Source organism: Tupaia chinensis, unplaced genomic scaffold (genome assembly GCF_000334495.1).
Source record: "Tupaia chinensis unplaced genomic scaffold, TupChi_1.0 Scaffold147351_1, whole genome shotgun sequence".
NCBI classification, from domain to species: domain Eukaryota; kingdom Metazoa; phylum Chordata; class Mammalia; order Scandentia; family Tupaiidae; genus Tupaia; species Tupaia belangeri.
This window is the reverse complement of record NW_006207202.1, coordinates 766,393-778,183: the sequence shown is the minus strand read 5'-3', so window position 1 is coordinate 778,183 and position 11,791 is coordinate 766,393. Positions and strand designations below refer to the sequence as shown.

Below are 11,791 nucleotides of genomic sequence, written 5' to 3'. Positions count from 1 at the left end.
ATATATTTTCTTTTTAAAAAATCTAGACCTCTCATTTGGCCTGAAAACTTGGACAAATGTGGTCCCTCCAACCATGCTGAGCTGTGCCCCTCAGATTGGAGAAGGGACTAGACCTTGGAGTGTGGCGGTTTGTTCAGGTCAAAGCTCACGAGTGCTGAGGGCCCTGAGGCTGACGGTGACCTGGGTGCAGGGCCTTCCTGGGCGTGAGGCTGCAGACTTGGTTCAAGAGGGGACTTACTCAGTTGGCCTGGCAGGAAGACAGGTGGGGGCTGGGCACGGGTGCCTCTTCCCCAGTGCTAAACAGCTTAGGAAGTTGGGAAGAGAAAGGTGGGGTCCAAGCAGGAACCTAGTGAGAAGAGGTTGTGAACGGGCTGCCTAGGGTGCTGGAGCATTGATGGGAGGAGTCTAGGGGGCCATGAGAACTGAGAGTGCCCAATGGACTCTCCTCCATGAGGCTCCACGGTTGAGCAAGAAAGACTGAAAGGAAGAGAGGCTAGAAAGCAAGAAATCACCCCCTGGGGGGATGGCCATGCCACAATTCCTTCTCCATTGTCCTCTCAGGATTTGGGGCATGCACACATATGCACCCAGCTTAAGTCTCAAGCTGCTGGCTCCAGGACTTGAACCACGGTTGGCCACATGGGAGTCCAGAGCCTTAACCACCACGCACCCATTTGCCCCATCACCAACTGTTAATTAGCACCACACAGCTCCTCTGTAAATAGGTGGTATCACCCTGTTTTCTGGAGGCATCGCTGTGCACACATATTCACAATTCACAGGCGATCCATGCCCTTCTCTCTCCACTCACACCCTCACGTGACAGTTTCTGGTCAGTGTTTTTCCTTCCTTACATTTGGTTTGGGCTAATGTTTGCAACCACCTGTGAGGAAGGCAGGGAAAAAGGTTTAATTTGCATTTGCGGGGAGAAAAGTGAGTGGTTCTGTGAGTGGAAGAGGTGTGGTTTAGACAGAACCTGTGATTTTCCTCCCAGGGCAGGTCTATTCTTCTGTGAGAGGCGTCATACCCACTCCCGAAGCGTATGACCTTCCGTGCTTGGAACATGTGCTGCCAGGTGTCCCCCCACTGTGGGCACTTAAGACGTTGCACACAGTGGGCCGGCCAAGTTGGGCTGAGGAATGGAGAGTGGAGAGGCTAGATGGGTGGGCTTCCGGCCCAGGGAGAACAGAGCTACAGGGGGCAACAGCTGGTCGAGGGGTTCCAGAGCTTCCTCTTTGACTACACGTGTGGCTGTTGAGTCTTGGCCACATACCAGGAGGATCTGTTAGTGTCCATGAGGCAGATGGGCTTAGAGGGACTGCAACAACTAATAACCCTCTGGGCAAACATAGCTGGAGCTGTCAGAGGCTCAGAGGAGCGGGGCAGGGAGATGGAAGAGTGTGGGGCAGGAAGGCCTTGAGAAGCAGAGCTCCTGCAGAGGGATTTGACGGACTGGTAAATGCCAACTGAGCTGAGCAGCACGTTTGACCTCTCCCTGGGAGGGTGACTAGTTTGGAGGATGGCACAGATCTCATGGTCTCACACAGGTCTTTAGGGAGAGACCAAGAGAGATGCCAGCTGGTACAATTTCCTCGTTTTAGGTGAGGAAACTGAGGCACAGAGAGAGGAAGGGGCTTCCCAAGTTCACGCAGCAGAGTAAAGCTGGGAGCAGAACCTGAGTTCAGATCTCGCAGCGCTGGGGCCAGAGGGCAGGTGGTTTGTTCTGGGAGCTCTGGGCTGCAGGGCGGTGGCTGGCCCTGGCCAGTGAGGGTCTGACCTGTGCATGTCCTCCCCAGGGGCGCCCACCCGCGATGTCCTGCTGGTCTCTGCCATCATCACCGTCAGCCTTAGCGTCACTGTCGTCCTATGCGGCCTCTGCCACTGGTGTCAGCGCAAACTGGTGAGGCTCCGGAGGGTCCCTGGGGGCGGGGCCTGACCCTCAACCCCGCCCCCACAATTACAGACTCGTGAGTTCTCTCCCTGAGTGCGCGTGCCCATGGCCCACCTGCCCACATAGTCAAACACACTTCCTTGGAAATCCACACCACACGCACTCGCATGCTCGCCCTGCATTTGCCTGAGTGTTGACCCCATTCCCTGTGTACACCCAGAGCCACACGTGGACAGACTTGGTCTCATAGGCCTTCTCACGCTTGCAAATACACACACACACACACACACACACACACACACACCTCCCGCATAAAGAACCGCAGGCACACACGCGCAGACTGAGAATTGAGGCCCCCGAGGTGGGCGTGGCCGAGCCCGGTTTCCTGGCCAATGAGGAAGCGCCGCCCGCCCTACCCCACCCCCCAGCCGCCCGCACATCCATCCTGGTTCTCCGGGTTTGTACAAGCACAAACGGCTTCTTTTCATTTTTAACGAGGGCTGGGGAATTAACGAGCAGGATTAGGCCATCAATAAGTAACGAGACCGTCAGGAGGGACATTCATCACTCGAGGGCGCCGGGAGGGGAAGCGAGGCTCAGCCTTCCTCCCAGCCCACAGCCGGTAGCTCCCAGAGAGCCGAGCTCAGCAAGAGCCCCCTACTCCCACGCCCCTCAGCTGGGGTCCTGCTATCGCTGCCCGGAAGTTCAGTGGGATTTTGGGGGGCCTGCAGGGGAGACCCCGACGATGGACCTTGAGGTGTAGAGGTGCAGGGTCTTCGCTAGTGTCGCGTCACCCCCCATCCCAGGTTGAGAATAGTGGGAGTGGGTGCAGGGTGCCACATCTGAGAATGCCATTCTCTTCCAGTCCAGCTACAGAGTGGCCTTAAGGACAAAGGGCGCGGGCTGTGGCTGTGGGCACTGAATGGGGGCGGGGGAGGGGGGCTTTATGCCTCACTCCAGTGGAGGAAGAAAAGGGGCAGATACCCTTGGGATCCTCTGAAGGACCTGGGGGGGAAGACCCAAGAGGCCAACAGCCTAGCAGGTTCTTCAGGATAGGCAAACTTGGGGATTGGGAGCAGTCTCTTCCCCTCCCCCAGGGGAACTTCAGACAGCGCCCCATGGCAGGAAGGAACCATAGCGAAGGCCAGCTCTGTGCGTGTGCGAGTGACTGTGAGTGTGTGCGTGACCTGGCCTGCTCCCTGCGTGCAGGTGTGGAACCGGGCTGGCTGCCTTGCATTGTTCCTGGGTTCCCTGTGTCTGCATCTGTCTCAGAATTTCAGGGAGGTGGCGGAGGGGGCTTGGCCACGTGCCTTAGTGTGCAAGTGTCCTCCGAGGCCACGGGAGTGGCTGAGTGCGCACTGCAGCCCTGTGCATCTTGTTGCAGGGCCCGCTAGGCTCTTTCGGTCTGTATTTTAAGGCGGGGGAAAAAATTGTATGAACAAGTTCTGCAGGTGACCTTGCGTGTGTTTGTGTGTGGTGGTGGGGGCTTGTGCTGAGTGTGTTGACTTTGAAGGTACTGGTGCAGTGTGTGTGTGTATGTGTGTGTGTGTGTGTGTGTGTGTGTGCGAGTGTGTGTGTGTCTGTTCATCCCTGAGCAGGGGGATCTGGACCATCTCCTCAGATTCCTGTGTGAGCTAATGCTGAGGTTTGCCCGCCAGGCAGACTCCCCTGCTTGTGTGCTGCAGTGTGTGTGCACCTGTGTGTGTGTGTGCACCTTCCAAGATGAGGGGACAACTGGTCCCTACTCCCATCACTTCTAATCTCCTATCAGGGGCCAGGCCTGGGGCAGGACTTCAGGATGACAGCTTTTGTAGCAGGTTGGGGGCTGTGAACACAGGAGGTCACTTATGCAGCTGAGAGATGACAAAGTAGCCTCCTCCTTGGTCCCAGCCCCTGCCCCTAGTCCCTAGCTGGGAACCCTCTCAGGGATCCAGACCACGGTCTATCCGTGACTGGCTCTTGATAAATGTTCCCTGGTCCCAGCCTGCTAAACCCGACCACCTCCTCCCACCTGCCCTCAGGGTCTCAGACGTCAAGAAGCTTTGGCCCAGGCTGTCTCCTTGCTCCATGGAAGGGTCTTTAAAATGCCTACATCCACCCTGGGCTGTCCTTTGCCTGCCTGTCCCCTCAGCAGAAGTGACGTGATACCCTGACAGCCCAGATCCCATTTCCAAACATTAATAACTTCCTTAATCTCCGGCTGGCTTTTTCCGGATCAGCCTGGCTAACCCCCTTCCTGGTGAGCGGATTGGTGGTACTGGGCTCCTTTGGGGCTGCCTGATGTCTCCTGGACCCTCCTGGGTTTCCTATTACCTTGAGTTGTCCCATTGCCCCCAAATCAAGTCGTGCCCTTGCTCCTGTCCCCCACGGTACCCCAATTCCTGCAACAGGGGGAGGTTCTCTGAGCTGTGGAAGGAAGAAGGAAGGCAGAGGCTCCCAGAATGCCCTGGGCATGGACACAGTGACCCCAGCCCTGCCCTGCTGACCATGACAAGTTCTCCTGCTCAGAACAGAAGGAAAGGGGGAGGGTCAGGGATGCTCTCTGAGCCTGCCTGCACCACACTGCCGGGCTCCTGCCAGAGAGGGCCCTTGGCCACCAGAGAGCAGCTCTGCCCGATCTTTCCAGTTGGAAGTGGGACTTGTTTGGGATCAAGATTCTGGCTCCTGGGACCAGCAGTTGGCATAATGGCTATGTCACTGGACTCCCATGTAGTCCACCACAGTTCAAGTCCCGGACTCAGTGGCTTAAACTCACACCAGGTGCGTGTGCGTGCGTGCCCAAGGTCCTGAGAGGAGAATGGAGGAGAAGGGATTGTAGTGTAGCCATCCCCCCTGGGGGGTGATTTCTCGCTTTCTGTCTCTGTCCCTCTCTGTCTTTCTGGAGAGTGCATGCGCCCTATAGCAAAAACCTCTCCAAAAAAAAAAAAAAAAAAGAAAGGAAGAAAGAAATTCTGGCTCCTGATGGGCAGGATCAGAGGCAGGCCTGAGAGAGGGCAGCTTCTGTGAATCCAGAGAATCCATCCTCTGTTTTTTAACTCTAAATGTTTAGGCTCCAGGACAACAGTGGGCACCCCAGCCCCCAGGGTGGCTGAGGACACAAAAGGGGCACTTCCGGTTGGTGACTTTTGAGAACTGCCCACCTGGTACCAGGTCCTACACTGGGTACTAGAGACCATCCAGCCCTGCCATATGGGGCTGCATTCTGGCGGACGGAAGCTGAAGCCGATAAACAGAAACCACGATGTCTGTGATGAGAGCCTTGAAGGAGGAGGAGTCCTGGGACTGACCTGGTGACGCCACCCTCTTCCAGAAAGGAGGAAGGACAGGCCAGAGAGGGGGAGGGACTTGGCCAGGATGACGCAGGTGCCCCTGAGATGGAGGGGTGCTGGAAACCAGGGCCTCCCCCCCAAAGCTGGCCTCCCCGGGTATTTGCTGCCCAAATGCTAAGTCCGTGGCCTCTGTCGGGCAAGGGCTGCAGCTGCAGGAGCACCGGGAAGGCGGCTCCGGCGGCTCTCATTTTGCTTAAGGGAGGATGGGCTAATTGGCTGTTGTGGCTGTAGTGTTTGTGCACATGATGGGACGTTGGAGAAGTGTGAGTGTGTGCGTGTGTATGTGTGAGCGTGTGCGTGTGTGCATGTGTATGTGTGAGCGTGTGTGTGTGTGTGTCTGTCTGTCTGTCCCCACTCAGCAGGGCAGGAGGAGGCCAGTGCCAGTGGGAGAATGGGCTAGAGGGCAAGGAAGCCCGGCACTGCATAGCCCCCATCCTCCCTTCTGCTCCCGTCAGCCCTGGGCCTGGCCCAGGCCCGTGGCCCATGGGTGCGCGTGAGGACGCTTGGTGGCAGCCAGGAATGTTAATGGGGCCGGGCTCTGCATGAGCTAAATTTAGAAACCCACACCGAGAAGGTGAATGGTGCTCACCTTCCCAGCAGCAGGTCCAGTTGGCGTTTCAGCGTGGCCCTTCCTTTACCTGGGGGGCCTGGGCTGCCCTCCTGTCCCCTTCCCCTCTCTCTTCCTCATGCTGGCATGAGGAACTCTGGGGGGGCCATCAGGTTGCCCCCCAGTACCCTCGTCAGGGTCAGCAGGCAGCCTCTCTTCTTGAAGGTCCTTTCTAAAAAAGGCCCTGCCCCTACTTCCCAGCCCCAGGGCCTGAGAGCTCCCTGGGGACCCCCAGATAGTGAAGGACCCAGCCCTGGGCAGGACTGGGCATGTGGCCTTCTCCCCGCCCCCGCCGCTCACGTCACTGGCCGCTGCCAACCTTGCCCTGCAGGATGCCACCCCCACCATCTGGGGGCGGTGACGTGGACAGTGTGACGTGGCCAGGCGCCTGAGAGCCGTCTGTCTGTGGCAGAGGGAGCCGTTTCTGGGAGCCAGGCCAGAGCCCCAGGAGACAGGAGGTGCCAGATCCCTGAGGGTCAGGGATGAACTGCAGGTCGAGGGGGCGGGACAGGTCCAGAGCCTTATAGGGCGGGGAGCAGGTGCCTCACAGGGTGCCACCCTCACACGCTGGCATGGCACTTTGCTGCCCAGGCTCGACTCCTACGTCCTTTTCCCCGGGGTCCATCCTCTGCGGGGGAGGGGGAAAAATACAACCCTGTCCCCCAGAAGTGACCCTGGTGCTATCTCCACAGGGCAAACGCTACAAGAACTCCTTGGAGACGGTGGGCACGCCAGACTCAGGGCGTGGGCGCAGTGAGAAGAAGGCCATCAAGTAGGTGCCAGGCTGCCAGTTTGGGGTGGGGGCATGCAGGCAGCCCAGGTGGGAAGAGCCCCTCTGCACACCCCCAGACCTGGCCTCCCACACATTCAGTTCCCCCTCACACCCTGATGTCACGCACGTGCATGAGTGTGCACACACACAAACACGTGTGCGCTCACTCCCAACACCTCAAGGTGGCCCTAGGGCCCCACCTTTTCTGCCTGTGCTCTGCAGGCCCTCTCAATGTTTCAAGCCCCAGCCCCTTTTCTGGCTGTCCTTCCCCCCCGCACTATCCGTGCCCTATACCAACCTGGTAGCCAGGCCTTCCACCTGGCCCTCCGTCACATATTCTGTCCCCAGCCCTTCCTTGACTGCCCTGGACCTCCAAGTCCCTGCTCCAGGGCTGGGGAACCCCTTCTAGTGGACTCACTTCTTTTCTCAGGTCCCTGGAATGGGAGGCAGACAAGCCTTGGGCCCCAGTTGGCCCTGGAGCTGGGTCATGCGGGAAGCAGAATGACGAGGAAAGGGCTTCTTCCCCCCTGCTGCCCCAAGTCTCCCCCACACGTCTCTCTGCCCTGATTTGCCCAGGTGTCCCCACTTTGCTTCAGTTGGGAGGTCTGCCTTCCCTCTGCAGACCCCCTGGCCAGTCCACTGCAGGGTCCCCAGGAGACACCAGAAGGAGCTCCCTGGCCACCTGACTAGGAGCTCAGGGGACCCAAGTTCTGGAGGACTCTGTGCCCAGGGGCCAGGGGCCCCACCCTTTCCTCTCTGTGAACCCAAGCCTGCACTGGGAGGCTGCCAGCTGAGGTAGGGATGGTTGGCCCTGTGTCCTCGCCAGGCCAGGGCCAAGCCAGCTAGCCAAGGGGCTCTGCCTGGAAACTGAGCACCCTCCCAGGCCCTCTGCACCCCTTCCCTCCTTCAACTCAAGGCCCCAGCTGCCCTCCCCAGCCCCTTCCATGCCTCCCCTTTCCAAGCCCGCTCCCCTGCCAGTCCCCTGTGCTTCTTTCTCCCTTCTTCCTGTCCCTCCTCCCCCACTCCTGAGGGCTCCCTGCCTGGCCCTCCTCTTTTTTCATCTCTTGCTCTGACCCTGTTTCAGGTCTTCACAGAAGCTGTGGGTGTATGTCTGGGGTGGGGGCAAGTGGAGGGGTGGGCCAGGCTGAGGCTGGGGGTGGGAGGAGGCTCCAGAGCAGCAGCAGGAGCCTTTGAAGCTGGGTTTGGTTGCACACTCTCCTGTCTTCAAAGCCAGGAACTGGCAGGTCTCAGGGGCTGCTGCAGAGTGCAGGCCTCGGCTCTCTGAAGATGGAGGGGCCACGCAGGGGAGCGCAGGGCCAGCTGAGCACCTGCGCTGCCTCCAAGCCAGGCCATGTGCAGCTATGGCCAGTGCAAGGGACCCGACCCAGCGAGGTGACCAAAAGCTTCCTGAACTGGGGTGCATGTTGCAGGGCCAGGAGCACCAGAGAAGACAGGGTTCCCAATAAGCAGGGGGAGGGCAGCAGGGTGTGCATCTGCCAGGCTGGGGCCAGCGCCCACAGGCCTATCCAAGTCAAAGTCCTGCCCACCTCTCTGTGGTCCTGCAGCCCCACCATCCACAATCTTTCCCTGCAGAGCGGTCAGACCCTCCACCATGGGGGCAGGAGGCACACCCATGGTCCCTAGGTTCCTGGGCCTTTGCCTCTTGCCAGAGAAGAGCAGCAAGACATCAAGCCAGTGGGTGGAGTGCAGGAACTGAGCCTGCTTCCAGCCCAGCTCGCCCGGGGCTTGAGGCCTCCTCCTGATCTTGTCAAGGACTCTGGGAAGCTGTGTTCCTCAGCAGCGCTTCCCAGACTGTGTTCGTCAGAGCACTTAGGCCCCATAAGTGACCAGTAGTCGATTCCATGAATTGAGGATTCCATGGTGGGAAACACTACACACTCTCTCTCCCTGTTGGTAATACCGATATGCACTGCCATATTCAAGGCTCTGAGAAGTCCTGCAAGAAAGGAATCTGTGTTTCCCAAACTTTTTATTTATCTTAATGTTTTATTTTATTAATTATTATTATTACTATTATTTTTGATTTGACCAGAGAGAGAAAGAGAAAGTGAGAAACCAAGCCACCAGTGCCGGGACCCAAACCATGGTCAGCCATGTGGGAGTCCATCACCTTAACTATTATACTACTTGCCGACCCAGCCCTTCCCAAACTTTTTTTTTTTTTTGGAGAGGTTTTTTGCTATAGGGCACATGTGCTCGCCAGAGAGAGAGACAGAAGGCGAGAAATCACCCCCCAGGGGGGATGGCCACGCCACAATCCCTTCTCCTCCATTCTCCTCTCTGGATGTTGGGCACGCATGCACTCACGCACACACGCACACATGCCAGGCATGAGTTTAAGCCACTGGGTCCGGGACTCAAACCGCAGTCGACTACATGGGAGTCCAGCAACATAGCCATTACGTCAACTGCTGGTCCCACTTCCCAAACTTTTTAAAGATCATCTTTTCCAGTATTTCAGTGGAAACCCAAGGGACTCTGGAGCTGCTCAGAATACAGGGTAGGGACCCAGTGACAGTGATGACCCTGGGTGGGTCTTCTCTAGAATGGAAGGTTGGGTAGCCCTGGATTTGGGAATGTGGAAGGAGCTGGGAGGGAGAGGCCTTCCACCTGCTTTGTCTCTTACATACTTGACGCAGGAAACCCCATTTATCCTTTTGTGTGATGCAGGGGCAGGAGGAAGGGGGCCAGAGGACATCTCTGGTGGGAGTAGGGTCTTTAATTGAGGTTCCCCTGGAGTAGATTCCACCTCCCTACCCCCAGCCCCTACTGCCCTTCTGGCTTTGGGCACAGAGTCCCCTCAGAGGCACTTTCAAATGGCCTCTGGGCAGAGAGCGCTGTCTACACTGGGAGGCCCAGGGCCATAGTCTTCTTGGAGCCTCTGGCACCTCAACACCCCCTTGCCTTTGTGACATTTGTTCTTGAGCCTGAATTTGAGGACCAAGATCCAGGTCAAACTAGCAGGAGGAAGAGGAGTGGGTCCCACAAGAACAAGTCTGCTCAGTCCCCTCGGGGTGCCGCCCCCAGCAGTGCCCACGGTGTTTAGCAGTGTGCAGCCTCAGCGTACTCAAGACCCACCCTCACCATTCCTCTCGGGGCCCTCCCATAGAAGCAGTTCTGTGGCTAGGCATGACATCCTTCCAGAATGGTCCTCTAGGTTGGAGTTGTTCTCTCTTTGTCCTCCCAGCCCTGGGGCCCCAGGAGCCTGACAAGCTGGCGGAGCCCCTGGGCCTAGGCACATGGGCTTTAGGCCATGCTCTTTGCTGGCTCAGGCTTCTGCTGCCCACCCCACACCAAAGCCCCACATTCTCTGTGCTCTAGCTTATCTGCTCCTTAAGCATGACATGAGGAGGAGTGGAGGCTGGGGGAGAGTCCATTCTGGATCCAGCAGCTCCACCTTGGAAAGGGATGAGGTATAGGGCGGGGCTCCCTGGTGGCAGGTCAGTGTGCACCAAGGGCCTGAGGCTATCTGCCCCATTGTCTGTGCCCAGAGAAGGGCAGGCTCCTTCCATACAGGCCCCAGGACATAGGACCTGCAGGGGCTCCTGCTGACCTTGGTATCATCTCAGTAAGGTCAAAGAGCTGGGACCTCTTCCCTTTCCCAGCAACTGATTCAACCACATTTGCAATGAAAAGAGAGGGTTTCTGGCCCAACAGAGAACCCCCAATTTCATGAAAACACTGCCTCCTAAACCTGCTTAATGGGGAGAGAGAGCAGAGGAGGCCAGGAGACACCTCAGACCAATGGGAGGAGAGAAAGACAGGCAGGAAGCTGGACCCGCCCCAAGAGTGGCACAGGAGGGAGAAGGTGGAAGACAGAAGCCCCCCTGGTCTTCCAGAACGACGACCTCTGCTGGTGGCTTCTCAGTTACCGTCAACCTCCTCCCTTGACAGACAGGGAAACGGAGGCCAGGAGAGGTGGAACCCAGCAAGCTGGCAGGAGGATCTGATCTACTTTTCAGGTCCTAGGCAGAAACCAGCACCCTCTCCTCCTCCCGCCCCCTGCCCATGCCACACCAGGGGTTGTCCCCGACCCCCCCTTCCCTCCATCCCCTACTCTCTCACCATCTTTCTGTCTCCTGCCAGCTTCCAGGGTCGAGGCTCCGGTCTGCCTACCTGCAGTTTGCCTCCATCCTGTGCGACCCTCCAGTGCGTGTGTGTGTATGTGTGTGAGTGCACATGACAGCATGCATGTGTGCGTGCGCGTGTGCGTGCATGTGCGCGTGTGCCCGGCACAGGCCGCGGTGCCCCCCTGCCTTTCTTCCTCCTGCAGGAGCAGACCCTCGAAGCCCCGCCCTCTGCGTGCCCGGGGGCCCTGCGTCCCTTCTGCCCCCACAGGACTGGCGGTTCTTGTTTCTTCTTGTATCTCCCTGTCTTCTCCCCTCTCTCTCTGCCCCTCCAGTGATCTAGACAGAGACTTTTGGAATAACAATGAGAGCACAGTGCAGCAGAAATGGAGCTCCTACCCTCCCAAGGAGTTTATTCTAAACATTTCACCCTACGCCCCTTATGGCGACCCACGACTGTCCCTCAAGTGAGTGACTTTACCTGGTTTGAATATGTACGAGTATCCGCGCACGCCCTCCTTCCCTGCCCCCCATCCGCTTGCCCGCTCCTGTCCCCTCCCCAGGGCCAGCCATGCAGGAGCCCCCTCCGCAGTCACGCCTGGCCCCCAGCTGGTCCCAGGGCCCTCACCCCGCCCTCCGCAGTCAGGATGGGGTTGCCCGTTTTGGTCCCTCCCTCTTGGTGGCGGCTCGCTTTCTCCTCCCTGCTGCTGTGTGCTGGCTGCTCGGTGCTCGGTGCTCGGTGCTCGGTGGTCCGTGGTGGTGGTGGCTCCCCCAGGCGGTGGGGAGGGGCCCCCCTCCGTTGTCGTGGTGCGTTGTTCTCCGACCCCAGCCCGCCCGGTCCCCTCTCTCCTCTCTGCAGGCTCCGCTGTTAACCCATTTGCCGCGCTGACGTCTCTCTCTCTCTTTCTCTCTCTGTCTGTCTCTTGTCCGTCTGTCTCTCTCCTCCTCTCTCACTGTCTCTTTCTTCCTTTTATCTGTCATTGTTTTTCCTCCTCTTCCGCTCCCACCCCCACCTGTGACCTGCCCTCCCTCCCCACCGCCACCCCGGTGCCCCTCTGGCCCGGCTGCCTTGTGCCTATCTCCAGTGGCACCCTCCTGTCGGGG

General features: G+C 58.4%; 1 protein-coding gene across 1 annotated transcript in view; it reads left to right on the top strand.

Moving 5' to 3' along the window:
• The first annotated feature begins 1,783 nt into the window (after positions 1–1,783).
• Positions 1,784–11,791, top strand: part of SYT7 (synaptotagmin 7) — a 43,914-nt gene continuing 33,906 nt past the window's right edge. The window contains 3 exon segments of the mRNA XM_027768746.1: positions 1,784–1,900; positions 6,520–6,599; positions 11,023–11,154. Coding sequence (XP_027624547.1) covers positions 1,784–1,900; positions 6,520–6,599; positions 11,023–11,154 — 329 coding nt within the window.